General features: G+C 41.7%; 1 protein-coding gene across 2 annotated transcripts in view; it reads left to right on the forward strand.

Annotated features, from left to right (window-relative positions):
- The window catches only part of SBNO1 (strawberry notch homolog 1), a 39,098-nt gene extending 25,413 nt beyond the window's left edge, over positions 1-13,685 (forward strand). For both annotated transcript variants that reach the window (XM_083716887.1, XM_083716886.1), the window contains exons 20-32: positions 163-294; positions 844-979; positions 2,509-2,621; positions 4,015-4,086; positions 4,426-4,525; positions 4,970-5,044; positions 6,391-6,537; positions 7,112-7,206; positions 7,321-7,413; positions 8,788-8,925; positions 9,735-9,811; positions 10,217-10,410; positions 12,191-13,685. In XM_083716887.1, the coding sequence (XP_083573013.1) occupies positions 163-294; positions 844-979; positions 2,509-2,621; positions 4,015-4,086; positions 4,426-4,525; positions 4,970-5,044; positions 6,391-6,537; positions 7,112-7,206; positions 7,321-7,413; positions 8,788-8,925; positions 9,735-9,811; positions 10,217-10,410; positions 12,191-12,333 (1,515 nt within the window). In that variant the 3' untranslated portion in view covers positions 12,334-13,685. The remainder of the gene's footprint in view (positions 1-162; positions 295-843; positions 980-2,508; positions 2,622-4,014; positions 4,087-4,425; positions 4,526-4,969; positions 5,045-6,390; positions 6,538-7,111; positions 7,207-7,320; positions 7,414-8,787; positions 8,926-9,734; positions 9,812-10,216; positions 10,411-12,190) is intronic.
- Positions 13,686-16,013: the final 2,328 nt, after the last annotated feature.

Below are 16,013 nucleotides of genomic sequence, written 5' to 3' on the forward strand. Positions count from 1 at the left end.
TTTGTTAGGGCGAGTCAGGCTTTGGACACAAACTCTGCTAGAAATGGGCAGCATGTTTAATCATACAATCTTTTTCTTGAGTGCATGTGAAATTGTTTGGAAGTATGTAATGGATTCCTAAAAGCACTATTTAGCATGCTAAAACAGGTCATTCTTCCGAAGATGACAGGTCGCAAAGGGAGAGTCGTGAGTAATGATGATGGCAGCATCTCTTACGAGTCCAGGTCTGAGCTCGATGTTCCTGTTGAAATCCTAAACATCACAGAGAAGCAAAGATTCATGGATGGAGATAAGGTAACCATTTTCATAACTCTACATCCGTTCTCAAGGAAAGATTCATATAAAATAGATGGACAGATGTCAGGGAATTCTTGGCAGTATTTTGGTTGGGTCTGCACTAAGAGACAGCCAAAATGGTCCCTGTCCTCTTCAGCAGCTTCAGCTTTTGTAGCTGGAGTCAGTCAGGGTCCTGCCCTCCCAGGACAGGTGGAAAAGGCTTGCAGGTCTTCCAGGACTCAAAGCCAAGATGGTCTTTATCAAACAAGAGCAGAACAGTAACAGGAAACCTCTGACTCTGTTCTCGATAAAAGACTGTTAAAACAGTTACTTAAAACATTCAAAAGATTATTAAAGTTAATAGTAGCTAAAGAGGTAAAATAGAGATAAAACACATGTAACTTCTGTTTCATTAAAGGTGACTTGGAGATCCCTTCTGCATGCAAAGAATGTGATCTACCTTTTGAATTACAGTCTCTTCCTACCAATTCAAACACATGTTCACATCCTGTTCATAGACATATTAAAATTTTAAAATCCAACCTTTCCATTCTTTCTCTCTTAAAGAATATTGCCATCATTTCTGAAGCAGCCAGCTCTGGTATTTCATTGCAAGCAGATCGACGAGCCAAGAACCAGAGGCGAAGGGTACACATGACTCTGGAGTTGCCGTGGAGTGCAGATAGGGCAATACAGCAGTTTGGTAAGCAGTTTTGTCTTGGCTTTACTTGGAAATGATGCTTCTTTGTCAGGCACTTAATGTTGAGTTTGTATCATTTGCAGTAAGAGAGGTTTAGCAGAGTTGCCTATTTTTGCAATGCTGCTAAACAGATGTGTGTAGGCTCTCAAATTACATAGTGTTCTGATATGCAAACTAGAGTTCAGTCTATGCTAGGTTTTGCACAGTGCCAGAAGATAATGAAATCTGACAACACATTGATTGGTACATAATGGTAGGAGTCTTCGAACAGAGTTTTCTAGTTCTGTCTAGTTTGAGTAGTATTTCTATTGCCACAGAGACAAACTACTGAACACAATTCAATCGGTGTCTATGGAAGAAGTGACTTGCAAGGTAGTTAAGTATTCATTTCTAAAACAGTTTCCTTAAAAAGTAAAATTTAAATTCTTGTTTCTTCACTTCGGGTATATCTGAGCCAAAATGTAGCTTCAAACACAAGCAAGTTGAATCTTCATAGTTCAGTAAAAATTGTTTGTCTTCAAGAGTTAGTCTCCTACTAGCTCCAAGGATAGTGATTCAAATTTGCTTAGGCCTGGTGTTACCCACTCCACAGAGAGTGGTCTTTCTTTCTTTCAAGTCAATACTATGTCCAGACTATTCTTGGCAATGAACATGGGGTTTGGACAAGTTTTGGTGTTTGTGGATTGTGTTGCCTTCTTGGTGGGGTCTTATCCCTCCAGTGTACATTTCCTAGGCCTGTTGTGCCTCATATGAACTGACTATGGGGTGTGGCCCTCATCTTGCTTAAGGCCAGGGGAGCTGATGTTTGTCCACAGACAGCTTTCTGAGTCATGTGGCCAGCATGACTAAACCGCTTCTGGCACTACAGTACACCATGGCAGAAGCCAGAGCGCATGGAAACGCCGTTTACCTTCCTGCTGCAGCAGTACCTATTTACTACTTGCACTGGCATGCTTTCGAGCTGCTATGTTGGCAGGAGATGGAACAGAGCAACGGGGGCTCACCCTGTAGCTCAGATTCAAACTGATGACCTTCCAATCAGCAAGCCCAAAAGGCTCAGTGGCTTAGACCACAGCATCACCCGTGTCTGTGGTTGTATACTGAAAGGAGGATATGATAGCAGTTAGCAAGCTATTTGCTATTACTGATTTTCACAGAGGGCGCTTTTTTTCTTGGCAGGCTTCTGTGGCTGTTTAATTTTAATTTTTTTTATCAGCTGCTCAATTTATTATATGTATTGTTGTTTTCATAGTGTTTTCTATTCTCCTGTTATACCCCACCCTGGTATTTTATGATGTGGCAGTAAAGAAATGTTTTTATAATCATAAAATAAACCTCTTATAAATTTGTGAGGAACCACAGAATTCCCTGGAAAACAGTTTGAGATGGTTAATTGAATCATTTGTTTATTTTATTGTTGTGAAGAACATGGCCTCCAAATATACCTCTGTTTTCCTAGCCAGTATTTTTGAGAACGGGTGGCTGTTGCTGGGTGACTTGAGTGAACAAAACCTCTTTTTCTTCCTATCCAGGCCGAACTCACAGGTCCAACCAAGTGACTGCACCAGAATATGTCTTCCTAATATCTGAACTGGCTGGAGAACAGAGATTTGCGTCAATCGTTGCCAAACGCCTGGAGAGCTTGGTAAGCAGATTGTTAGGTGTAGCTTTGACTAGGAAATTTACTGCAAGCGAGCAGATTTTGATTAAAGACACAGAACTGTGAAAACACATTTCTCAATTATACCAGGTTCTGTTCAAGTTGAAAACAAAGCAGAAAACGTCTAAGATTCTGTGGTCTAGAGAGTGGCTCTCGTATCTCAAATTGTGTGGGGTAGGGGTTCATAGGGGGGTTTAAGCAGTTCCCAATTTATGTTAATATGTTGGAGACTCAATACAAATAATTGGGTGGATGCAGGATAGGGAATCTGGCCCACCAGATGTTGCTGGACTATAACTCGCATCATCGCCAATTGCTGGCTTTGCTGGGAGAAGCTGGTGGGAGATGGAGTCTAGCATCTTCTACAGGGCAACAGGTTTCCTATCCCCAGTATAGATTGTACTTTACTCTGCAGAATGAACAGGATCTGTCTTGTGGACATGATCAGGTGTTCAAAATGTACCTCTCATCAGTGAGAGGTAGATGATGAAGGGCTCTGTGTGGGAGACAGGGTAGAAAAGATCCCCCAGGGTGGGAGTCTGGGGGAAGAAACAAAAGTTCCCAGGTGGGAGCTGGGAAGGTCTACCTTTTTGTATATGGTTAAAGGACACGATACAGTTGTGATAGAAGGCTTTTATATCTACCCCCCCCCCTTGCCGTTTTATTTTTATTTTCTCTTATTTTGGCTTTTCTGTATCTTTTTCTTTTTTTGATTAGTTTGGCTTTTATTGTATCTTATGTTGAAAACTTTCAATACAAATATTTAACGGAAAAACAACAACCCATCTTTATTGGCTATGGTCGTACAAGTCACTATCTGATGAGCCTTACTCTCTGACATACTTTTGGCTTCTTATGGCAACTTTTTGTAATATCTTCCATGCTCCTGGATGATTAAATTCTTAATCAAGTGGGCAAAATGTACCTCTCATCGAACAAAATTGCACCACGTTTGTTATGTGCTGAGGCACAAGCAAATTGGGTTGGATCCAGAAATAAGCATATCAAAGGGCGCTGGTGGAAACAGAATTTTCCACCCGCTCCTCAAGACTCAGCTTCCATGAGTGAGAGTTTGGCTGGAAGAAGGCACCTCTATCTAGTTTTGAGAGTTCCCTTTGTCTCCTGCACTGCAGTCCTCTCCACTCAACAGGTCCTGACCCTCAGAGAGGAAGGGTTGGAGACTGCAAGAGGGAGGAGGGAGTGGGAACGTCCATTTCCACCAGCCCCTTCATTGTGCTTATCTCTGGATCCAGGCTGTTGGCTTCAGATGATAGGCATTCTTCAGCAGATAAGTGAAATAATGGTGAATAAAGATGTGTTAAGCATTTAGGAGATAATATAAAAACAACTTGGTCTCAAAATTATTGTCTCTTGATAGGGAGCTCTCACTCATGGCGACAGAAGAGCAACAGAAACGAGAGACCTCAGCAGGTTCAACTTTGACAACAAGGTAAGCGAGACACCTTTTGAATAAAGCAAGCCCTATCTTGCCTTGACACTTAAAAAACAATAGGCTGTTTTTTTGGGGGGGTGTTTCTTTGCATGATTATCCTTTTCCCTTTTGGGGTTATAGACTCTGGAACATCCCCAGCCATCCTGGGCAGCTTACAGCACATATAAAAACATAGTAAAACATCAAACATTAAAAACTGCCTGTATAAATTGGCCAGATTTTGGATGTGAAAGGCAAGTGTCCTAACTTTCCAGGGGACAAACATAATACTTTTAAAAGAAGGGTGTTTGTATTTTATGGTGGCTACAATAGTTTTCCCCCCTCTCTCATTAACAGTACGGCCGAAATGCATTGGAAATAGTGATGAAGTCCATTGTGAACTTAGACTCGCCGTTAGTGTCTCCACCTGCTGACTATCCAGGAGAATTCTTTAAAGGTATATGAATTTTTTGAAAAAATACTGCAGTGATAATCACGTTTATCAGTGAAGGGAAACAATTTCAGATAATGAATTAAAATTATGTACTCTAATTGTTTGGTGAGACTATATGTACCCTTTCCTAACAACTAAATTCAACAGTTCCTTTTGAAATTGCATGATCTGTTTTCAGAATTCGGATCTGAGAGTACAAATGGTTTGGGTTAATTATGGCATTCCAGCTATGGAATCGTTGGGCCTTTGGGTAGTAGATAGCAGCACCTGTTTGTACTGCCATATGACCTCTCTTGCACATTGAATCAGTTGTGTTAGTTTTTAGGGGAGGGAAACTATCAAAGGTTTGGTTACATTTCACAAATACTGATGGTACTTAAATTACCTTAGTTAAACTAGTAAACAGCAAGAATGGAACCCATGACAGCTTCCCTTTGTTCTTCCTAGATGTCCGTCAGGGTTTAATAGGTGTGGGCCTAATAAATGTAGAAGACCGGTCTGGAATTCTAACGCTTGACAAAGGTACTTGCTCCTTTTTAATGTCTATGTAACTGACTTTTTTAAAAAAAAATTCTGTAATGGCCTTGTAAGTCAACAGCAAAGTTCGGAAAGGGTTGTTTTCTATGAGTAGACCCATTTAAATTAATACATGACTAACTTTGTATGACTATACAAAGCAAAGCTACGGTTTCAGATAACACAGTGATCTGAAATTGGTAATGTGCTTTTGAAGTGCTTTATGGCTCTAAAGACAGAGGCCAGCCTGTCTCTTTCCCTCTGCCTCACTGACCTAATACAGAAGGGGGCTTGGGAGGGGGAGAAGAACAACTTAATGCAGCTTTTATGGTTAGATTTGAAATTGGTGGGGTGGGAAGAAACTGCTTAGACAGAGTTCAGGAAGAGTGTGTACCTCATACAGTTGCCTATATCCCTGCTCATAAAATAATCTAGAATGCCTAGTATAACTAAGGAAGAAATACTACAGAGTGCAAATAACTTACTGAGCTAGAAAGGTGGGCAGCTGGTGCCTACACAAAGGGGTTATAGGAATCAGCTATGTCCTCCATCTGCATCTACATAATGCAGTTGGTAACCTTGTGATGAGCCATGAGACAGTGGAGTAGGTGCCAGACAGATCTGCCTCTTCAGAGAATTGGAGAATTCCCATAAATGTATTCTGTATGTCTCTGAACTTTAAGGGCGATTGTTTCATGATTTGTCTTATAACCCATCCATTTATGTAGGATCTTGGTTGCATTCATTGTGGGTGGATGACTTGCATTTATAGAGAGGGTGGGGCTGTGTGTACTGTGTGCTTCAAAAAATAAATTATTTTCCAAGACAGCTAACTTCATCAACTAGTTTTAATTATACAAATCGAGGAGATTTGTATTCCATTATTTCTCCTGTTGTGCACAATTCTGGTTTTACTAGCAGAGGTACTTGTAGATAAAGTTGAGCCAAAGAGCTATGGAGAATGCTGCTGTGCTCCCCACAGCTATCGAAAATGTTGAAAACAGCAGCTGAATTTGGTACCCAATACAACACACTGCAGGTGTTTTGTGCTTCTGTGGAATTGTGGCATGACCCTGCAAAGAATTGGCCAGTGGAGACTCCTCCTTGTTCTTGTGGCCCTCCAGATGTTGCCAAACTATGGCTCCCATTGTCTTTGACTATTGACCATTCTGGCTATGACTGATGGGAGCTGGGAGTCCCCAAAACATCCATAAGGTTCCTGCCTTCTGTTTAGACTGCCAGGATAGTGCTTTTCCACTGATAAAACAAAGATGAAATAAAATGCTGTGTTTCTCCCCCCATCCCCCCCAAAAAATATCTGTCTTAAAGTGCTTCATCTCCTCTTGTTCTAGATTACAACAATATAGGGAAATTTCTAAACCGGATTCTGGGTATGGAAGTGCACCAGCAGAATGCTTTATTCCAGTATTTCTCAGACACGTTAAATGCAGTAATACAGAATGCTAAAAAGAATGGAAGATACGACATGGGCATTTTAGGTAAGAGCATGAGTTCGTTCGCACAACCTGCGTTGCCAGGCTTTTTTCGGAGCCCACGTTCTTCCACTGCCAGTAATAGAGGCAGGTGGAAACCAGCCACCACCTCTTTCAGCGTCTGAGATGGTGCCTTGAACGGATAGGAAGTGCTCCATGGTTTTAGTAGCAGCAAGAGCCAAACAACTGAAGTTCTTCAGACCTGCTTCCTTGATTAGCCCCCCGATTGAGCTCTCTGTCTTTCTGCCATTCCGGCATCGCATGCATAGTCGCTGTTTCTTGTGCTGCTCTGTAATGCTTACTGAAGATTGCAGGGCCCCCGATGCCTAGCCTCTATCTCATGTTTCTGCAGCACTGCTCATGTAGCTCTTGTGATGGCAAAGCAGGCAGGCTTGAGTAATGCTACTTTTATGTGCTGTGCTGCCTTATTTTCTTCAGAAATGCCTCTGAGAGTGATATGCTGCCTCAGTAGAGGAGGCTGTTCAGAGACTGGTGATTCCTCCACACAGGAATCGTTACAGACTTTTGTTCTTCTCTGTGTCCTATACTCATATGTACCTTGTGACTCTCTTTCTTGAAGATCTGGGTTCAGGAGATGAGAAAGTGAGGAAGGCAGATGCTAAAAAATTCCTCACACCAGGATATTCTACCTCAGGACATGTTGAATTGTATACTGTAAGTTTCTTGGTTAATTGTTCACCTTTGCATGAGCCATTGACATTTTTTGTTGACTCTTAAATGGTAAAACTTCTTGCTAAGTACCCTTTTGACTTTTAATGTATTTTCTAGATAAGCGTGGAGAGAGGGATGTCTTGGGAAGAAGCAACTAAGATTTGGGCTGAACAAACTGGACCAGAAGATGGATTTTATTTATCACTTCAGGTGAGATTGTTCTCTGCAAACTTCCACCCAAAAGCATGTTAACTTCATTGGACATTAGTATATCTTGTATATAATAAAAACAAAAAAAGAAAGGTAAAAAAAGGAGCAGGTGGATGCTGTGGTCTGAACCACTGAGCCTCTTGGGCTTGCCGATCAGAAGGTCGGCGGTTCAAATCCCTGCAACTGGGTGAGCTCTCATTACTCTGTCCCAGCTTCTGCTAGCCCAGCAGTTCAAAAGCGCACTAGTGCAAGTAGATAAATAGGTACCACTCCAGTGGGAAGGTAAACACCGTTTCTGTGCGCTCTGGCTTCCATCACGGTGTTCCATTGTGCCAGAAGCAGTTTAGTCCTGCTGGCCACATGACTCGGAAAGCTGTCTGTGGACAAACACCAGCTCCCTTGGCCTGAAAGCGAGATGAGTGCTGCAACCCCATATTCACCTTTGACTGGGCTTAACCATCCAGGGGTCCTTTACCTTTTACCTTCTTACAAACCTAATAATTTCTTAACGTAATAAAGAAATAATACTTGACATTTATGCAGTGTATCTTTAAGCATTTGAAGGACTGTGTAGTCAGTATTTCAGGTGGGAGCCTGAGATTGAGAGTATGGTGGCAAAAGATAGATTTTCCCGGAATAGCAGCCCCCTCAGACCAGATCTGGGAGCAGAGCTGAGGTTTGGGTCAGAAGGACAGAACTACTCTTGCATGTGCCATAAAGCTGCCTCCTTGAAATTTTTGTTGCCTCTTTAACTTCATCCAACAGTTTCTTTTTCTTCTTCTTCTGGGGAGTGTAGTGTGATTTATTGACTGCTACCACAACGTGTGTGTAAACAAGCCACCAACTCTGCTTCTGTATAAAACCAATTCTGTTTTGCGGTTAGGGATGTGTTTCGCCATCGACAGGACTGTTTTCTTTTCTTTCTTTTTTCCTTTTTAATTTTTTTTATTTATACTTTTCCAGTTTATACATTTCACTAATTTTACAGTCGTTTTAACATTTCAAAACTTGACTTCCTTGCCCCTTTCTGCGGTTCCTTAAATTTATTTTTAATATTTTCTGCGTATCCGAATTAACCTAATTTGCTCATTTATTCATCGTCTTTAAATATATACTCTTATGAAACCAGGTTATTACAATACTCGTGCCAATGTTTTTATCTGTTTACAATTTATCTATAAATATTCAATAAACCATTTCCATTTTTTTAATACAAAGTTGGTTATCTTGATTTCTTATTTTTCTGGTAAGTTTTGCTTCAACCAACACATTCTAAACCTGGTCTGTCTTTAAATAAATGTTAAATCCTGACAGAATCTTACGTAATGTTTACTGCATTTTCACAGTATTCCCCCTTTTTTTCCCCCCTTCCAGATACGAAACAATAAGAAAACTGCCATCCTGGTGAAAGAAGTGAATCCCAAAAAGAAGCTTTTTCTAGTATATAGACCAAATACCGGAAAACAATTGAAATTGGAGACGTATGCAGAAATAAAGAAAAAATATAAAAAGGTTACTTGCTTTTTAAAAACAAATATAACTACAACATGTGGAAAACATTAAAATACCACATATGTATTAAACCTATAATCTTGCGGAAGGGAGAAAGAAAGTATGCATGAATATCATGCATGAATACCCTTAATATGCATTCATTACATTAAAAATACACAGATCCTAGATGTAAAGAGTAGTTTATTCACATGACCCATAATTTGTGCACATGCCCCATCCCTGCCGCTTGCCTCTTCTCACCTGGGCTGCCCTCTCACACACTGGCGAACTACCCATCTTATTTACTTCCTACATAAGTAAAGCATGCCTAGGATTGCAGCCATAGTCAAATGAGATGACCCTGTGGAAATACTTGGGTGCTGAATAGTTGGTATTGCAACTAAATTAGGCATAATGCCAAACCATAATTTTGGTGTTAAATAGTCCTATTCTGTGGGGCCTTCTGTTCACATGTAGCATCCTCCCTCCCTCCCCCTGGCAAAATAAAAATAAAAATGATTCTTGTTCCAAATCAGAGTTGGCCAGTTCTTCCAAACAAGCAACCTCTAATTTGTGCTTTTCTGCAAACCATCACACCTTCAGACAACTGTTGAACTATTGTATTCTATCAGTAAGGACTGGGGGCTGCATAGGCAGGAAGAGCATGTGAACCTGAGGTGCCCTGGGATTCTTCTCATCCATGTAACATGAGAGCATGGCTTGGCCTTGCATCTGATGGGACCTGTAAAGTTACTCTTAATCTTGGAAATCAAGAAGCCAAATCTGGCTGTAATAAATATGCAATATCTAATTTATTTCATTTTCAGGTTCCTTCTGACGATGCTGTGGCCCACTGGCTAGAGCAGTACACGTCATCAGCAGACACTTGCACCCATGCTTACTGGTGAGTTCTTGAAATGCTGCGGTACAAAATGCCTAGCGTGGTGTGCTGGGCTTTTCAAAATGCGTCTGAGAAAAGAAACTATTTAGTGAAAGCTTCACCAAAGCGTTGCATTGGCAGCTTTTCCACAAGAAATATTGAGCCTGAGATTTGTGCTAGTTCTAACTAGGCTTGAGGAACCTTCTTTGTTCAGAACTAACTTTATCCTCTATTCTTGTCTGACTTGCGTGCTTGAGCAGCTCATCCTAGTCTATTGTGTGGCAACAATTTGTTATGGAAAATCAAAGTGTTATTCAGAAAATATTGTGGGACATCAGTATCCTTGTGTGTTGCTTTTCATTAAAAATTGTGTATGTGTTAAAGAAAAGGATCTATCTTTAAGTATTCCTCCTTCCCTTCCTCTTTCAGGAGAGGCAACTGCAAAAAAGCAGGCCTGGGGCTGGTTTGTGAAGTTGGCCTGCGCTGTCGGACGTACTATGTCCTGTGTGGTTCAGTCCTAAGTGTCTGGACAAAGGTAGAAGGAGTTCTAGCCTCAGTAAGCGGTACAAATGTTAAAATGCAGATCGTTCGGCTACGGACGGAGGATGGACAGAGGATTGTAGGCAAGTCTGATAATTTGTCATTACCTTTTGGTCCATGTGGCAGTCTAACTCCTGAAGTCTCTCTAACCTTAAAAAGTGTACAACTAGTTTTGTGTATTGTTGGTTTCTTGGAAAAGAAGTCTCATTTTGCATTTTATTTTATTTTTCCCTCCAAGGATACATTAATGAATCTGCAGCATGTTTCTTTAGTGTCTTACATTGAGGAGCAAAGGGCCTGCATTTCATAGCCCAAGCAAAAGTAGGCCTAAAAAGACTGATGAGAGCATTTTCAGGATATTGTCAGAGAGAACAGCTGGCCGTGAATTACAAGAAAACCAAAGTCATGGTTTTCTCCAGAAACTATAGGGCCCGTAGATGGCGCATGGACAACCAGCTAATTGAACAGGTTAAAGTTTTCAAATATCTTGGCCTTATTTCCCAGTCTATGGGGTCATGGGGAGCACTCCAGAAATGCAAAATTCTGACACACATTTTCTACACAAAAGGTGGTAAACCTATACCATCAGTCCTGGAAGTGTTCCAGAGCTAAACCACTAGCACAGTTGTTATATGGGGCTCAGATTTGGACAGGCACTCACCTTGGATCTATGGAAGCTGTCCAATCAAAGTTCGTAAGGCAAATTTTCTGTGTACCACCGAGTCCCAAACGCATCATTGCGCCTAGAGACTAATCTTCCCTCAGTAGAATTACGGATCTGGCGTAGGACACTTAACTATTGGCTTCGCCTAAACTTAAATCCCCCTGGTCTATCAAAAACTTCACTCTTGTGGTTTATCACCACAACAGCTACTCACTTTGGGTTTTAGTAAAGCAAACAGTCTAATTTATCAGTGCCTAAATGATATTGAGCGTCAGAAAAACTTGGCCACAATAAGGAAATTTTGCCCATGGTATGACTATTTTCCACCGTCCCATTTTGACTCTCTGGCACCCTATCTGCATAACCCAGCAATTCTAAAATGTCGACACACTTTTACTCTCACTTCCACACAAAAAACACTTATGTCCCTGTGGAGATGGCAGTACCGAATTGGTGGCGCATGCCCTTCTGGCTTGCACTCTTTATAAAGACTTGAGGATTGAGGTTATCACCCCTCTTTTATTGTCCATTCCGGGTCGCCCAGCCACTGCCACAGTGTCCTTTCTCTTGGCAGATCAAGATGAGCAGGTGACAGCAAAGGTTGCAAGGTTTTAGCTGGGGCAGTTAGAAAAAGATCCACTATTTGACTATTGATTCAAAACCCTAAAATGTATTTTATATAATTGACTTTTTATTTCTATTCTTTTATATTGTATTGTTGTTTTATTGCTATGGCCAATGGCTGACGTAAATAAAGATTCATTCATTCATAGTTGAAAAGGTAGAGGGATGTGGGTGTACTGGGCTCGCCACAAGCTCTTGATCATGCTTAAAATAACCTTTTCTAATTAGGCCTCTGTCCCCTAAATTAGGTAAAAAGGGAGGAGGAGTGGTCAGACGGCATTTCTTGTGGCCAGATTCTACTTAAAGAAGGATAATATCCCAGATGCACGGAGAACTTACCTGTTTCCTTAATATCTATGGTAGCAGCTAGTATCCCTGTGTGTGCACAGTATATGGGATTGGACATCAATAGCCGCCATAAATCCACAAAGCTGGTGATTGTCCTCAGAGTAAAAGATTTTAGGTGGTCAGTTAATTGAGGACCACTCACTGACTTGGAGTCAAGAAGGATACTGTAGGTTGCTTACAAGTAGCATGAATGTCTGTGAAATAAGACCCAATCTTTTCTGTTGCAGGCTTGATCATTCCCGCAAATTGTGTGTCTCCCCTTGTAAACCTCCTTTCGACATCAGACCAGTCACAACAGCTTGCAGTGCAACAGCAACAGATATGGCAACAGCATCACCCACAGAGCATTACCAACTTCAACAATGCATAAGAAAAGAGTCTTTGGTATTTGGCTGTACAAGCGTATCATTGCATTTTTAAAAAATATCAGGGACAGATTCCAAAGAAATAACTTTCAGTTCCATCATGCTCTCTGAGAACTGTGCAGAAGTGGAGAGACACCTGAAGGGTGGTCAAACTGAAAGCCAAACATTGTTTCACAGCGGTCCATGTGTCCTTTTTTTTACCCCCCCCCCCCCTGCTCTTTATAGAGCTGCTTCTTTTTACAAAAAATGTTTGTCCTACTTAAGCTACAAACCATGACTTTTTGTTTTTGAAGAGGCTTGAAAATTCCCAACCAACTTATCCATTCACCTTGTCATACAGTGCTCAGGGTTTAATGCAGTACATCGGTGCCATTGCTGCGGGAGAGGTCCTCAGATGCATGTATTTTGAGTTCATATTGTAGAGATGATATATATAATTGTGGCAACACAGGTCTCAATAAAAAAGTACATTTATTTAAAAAGCAGCATGAAAATTTAAAAGTTTGCAAACCACACATTCAAGTTTGTTCCCCGTTTTTGTTTGGGCTGTGCATGTCTTTGGATTAGGCATGAGCAGGATCTCCTACAAAAAAGTCAACATGGAAAAGGAAGAGAGAGACAATCTCAGTACAGCATTGAGGATTGCATTTTAAGAAAAAGGCCCAGCAATTGCATTTTCTGGCTTTCTTCTAGAGGTTATATATTTGAATCTGCAACATGTTTGTGTGCGTGTGTGATGAAAACATCTTAAATTTTTAAAGTTCCTTTTTTAAAATGTGTTAATGGTGTTCCTAATTGTGTGCTGCAAGAATGGCTTTAAAAAAGCCTGATTTATTTTCTTTTTTTCTTTCCTTCTCAAATGTTTCCTTTATCCAGTGAGGTTTTTAGGAAACACAAGTGCAAATTTACTTCCATTTCACATTACAGCCCTTTAAAAAAAAGTTTTCGTTTTTTGTTACTCAATACTTGAGCTGTAAATTAGACATGGGGGGGAGGGGGGCAGCAGCACGTGAGGGTTACGATGTGTATGCTGGGTTGATTTTTTTCCCCCGTTGCCCCTTAACTTGAATACTTTTGTTTATGTTGTAAGACATTGTAGAGTTTATCCTGGAGCTGTTTAAAATTGTAAATGTAAAAAATGTGAATAGTCACTTATCTAAAAAATATGGGTAAGTTTTGTTTTGCCTATAATAGTAGATGTTTATAAAGAAAGTGAAGGACAATGTTTGTCATTTTTCTTCTTGCTTGCACAGGTTGCACTATTGAAAATTTGAGATTGTATAAACCTGTCCACAGAACTGCAAGATACCAAAATCTTGTAGGTGTCAAATAAATAAAAAAGCTATTGTTCTAACAAGCAATGAGTCCTGTGTTTTTCATCAGTCTGTCACAGTTCTCAGAACATTTTAGTGATTGAGTCATGGGTTAAGTTCACACCAGAAGGGAGCAGGTGGTGCTGTGGTCTAAACCACTGAGCCTCTTGGGTTTGCCAATCAACTGTCTCGATCGGCGGTTCAAATTGTGTGACCTGTCCCAGTTCCTGCCAATCTAGCAGTTCAAAAGCATACCAGTGCGAGTAGATAAACAGGTACTGTGGCAGCGGGAAGGTTTCCGTGCACTCTGGCTTCCATCACAGTGTTCCTTTCTGCTAGAAGCAGTTCAGCCACATGACCCAGAAACCTGACTGCAGACAAACGCCGGCTCCCTCAGCCTGAAGCAAGATGAGCACCACACCCCATGGTCACCTTTGACTGGACTTAACCATCCAGGGGTCCTTTACCATTTTTTTTAACCGAAGTTCACACCACTAACTCCCAAACACTGCCTTGGATTCATGAGCATGTCTCGATTACTCAGGATTAAACAATTGAAGGCACTTGTGAACCCATTCAAAGGGGGAGGTGGCCGGCTTGTCACTGATTTACCACAGTACTTGCCTCTTTTCCATTAACCTGCATCAGGTGTGGTTGAATCAACCATTATCAGCACAGCGGCATTTAAAAAAGGTAAAGGGACCCCCTGGTCAGTTAAGTCCAGTCAAAGGCAAATATGGGGTTGCAGAGCTCGTCTCGTTTTCAGGCCAAGGGAGCTGGCGTTCGTCCACAGACAGCTTTCCGGGTCATGTGGCCAGCAGGACTAAACTTCTGGCGCAATGGGACACTGTGACGGAAGCCAGAGTGCACAGAAATGGTGTTTACCTTCCCACTGGAGTGGTACCTATTTATCTACTTGCACTAGTGTGTTTTCGAACTGCTAGGTTGGCAGAAACTGGAACAGAGCAGCGGGAGCGCACCCTGTCACAGGGTTTTGAACCACTAACCTTCCGATCGTCAAGGCTCAGTGGTTTAGACCACAGCACCACCCGCTTCCCTTTACAGCTGAATTAGCCACGCTCTGGAGTCCCTGCGCTGGGCTTGCCTCATAACAACCAGGAGGTGCTCAAATCAGTGGTGACTCCAGTAGAAGTGGTGGGATCATCTAAGGAAGGTTCTGATTCCAAAAAGCAAGTCTTGTTTTGGTGGGAGTGAAATTAGTCTCAGTTTTTTCCTCAAACTGTGTGCCGTCACTTACTGAATTTGAGAAATGCTTGTTCACTTGTTCAAGTTATATCCTACCCTTGGTTCCTAGAGTGATTTACACAAACTTAAATAAGACCAAGGGGACGCGGGTTGTGCTGTGGGTTAAACCACAGAGCCTAGGACTTGCCGATCAGAAGGTCGGCGGTTCAAATCCCCGCGACAGGGTGAGCTCCCATTCCTCTGTCCCTGCTTCTGCCAACCTAGCAGTTCAAAAACACATCAAAGTGCAAGTAGATAAATAGGTACCACTCCGTCGGGAAGGTAAACAGCGTTTCCGTGTGCTGCTCTGGTTCGCCAGAAGTGGCTTAGTCATGCTGGCCACATGACCCAGAAGTTGTACGCCAGCTCCCTCGGCCAATAAAGCGAGATGAGCACCACAACCCCAAAGTTGGCCACAACTGGACCTAATGGTCAGGGGTCCCTTTACCTTTACCTTAAATAAGACCAAAGTTACATGGTCAAAAAGGATGTTGGCTTTTGTTATGGCTATAAAGCACAGATGGGGGACTTCTGGCCCTTCAGATGTTGAACTACAATTCCCATGATTCCTGACAATTGATAATTTTGGTTGGGAGTGAGATGAAGGTTCAAACCCAGCTGTAAAGTTTTGCTCCCTCCCATTTGTTTATTAGCAATCTCCTCCTTTTAATGGACCTACTTGTGATTTGCCAGAAGGTGCCGCTGAAGCCCTGCAAAGCTGGACAAAGGCTACAGCAAAAGCTAGCAAGGCACAACAAATAAATGGCATTGGACTGCTTTACACAGACAAAAGGAGAGAACCTATTCCAGTTCAAATACTGCTTTCATGAAACAAGTCTGCATTCTGGTTCTGAATTGGGGCTGTTCCAATGCCCCTCGTCCTGGAATTTGGTGTGTTTATGCAACCTTAGCTCTTTGCTCAACCCTTCTTGAATTCTGAAGAACTTCACAAGATGGTGGGATGAGAGAGGAAAATCCAAACAGAAATTAACAGGGGCATATGCTGTCAAGGATCAGCGTCTAGGATGGAGATACTTCTCGGGTAGGAATTGTGGCCGGACTCCCAGCTCATGAGTCCCAGCTGGAATGGTCCAGTGGCCAGGGATGATGGAAGTGGTAGTTCTAGC

The sequence above is a fragment of the Podarcis gaigeae genome (assembly GCF_964106915.1).
Source record: "Podarcis gaigeae genome assembly, chromosome: 16".
In the NCBI taxonomy this organism is placed as follows: Eukaryota; Metazoa; Chordata; class Lepidosauria; order Squamata; family Lacertidae; genus Podarcis; species Podarcis gaigeae.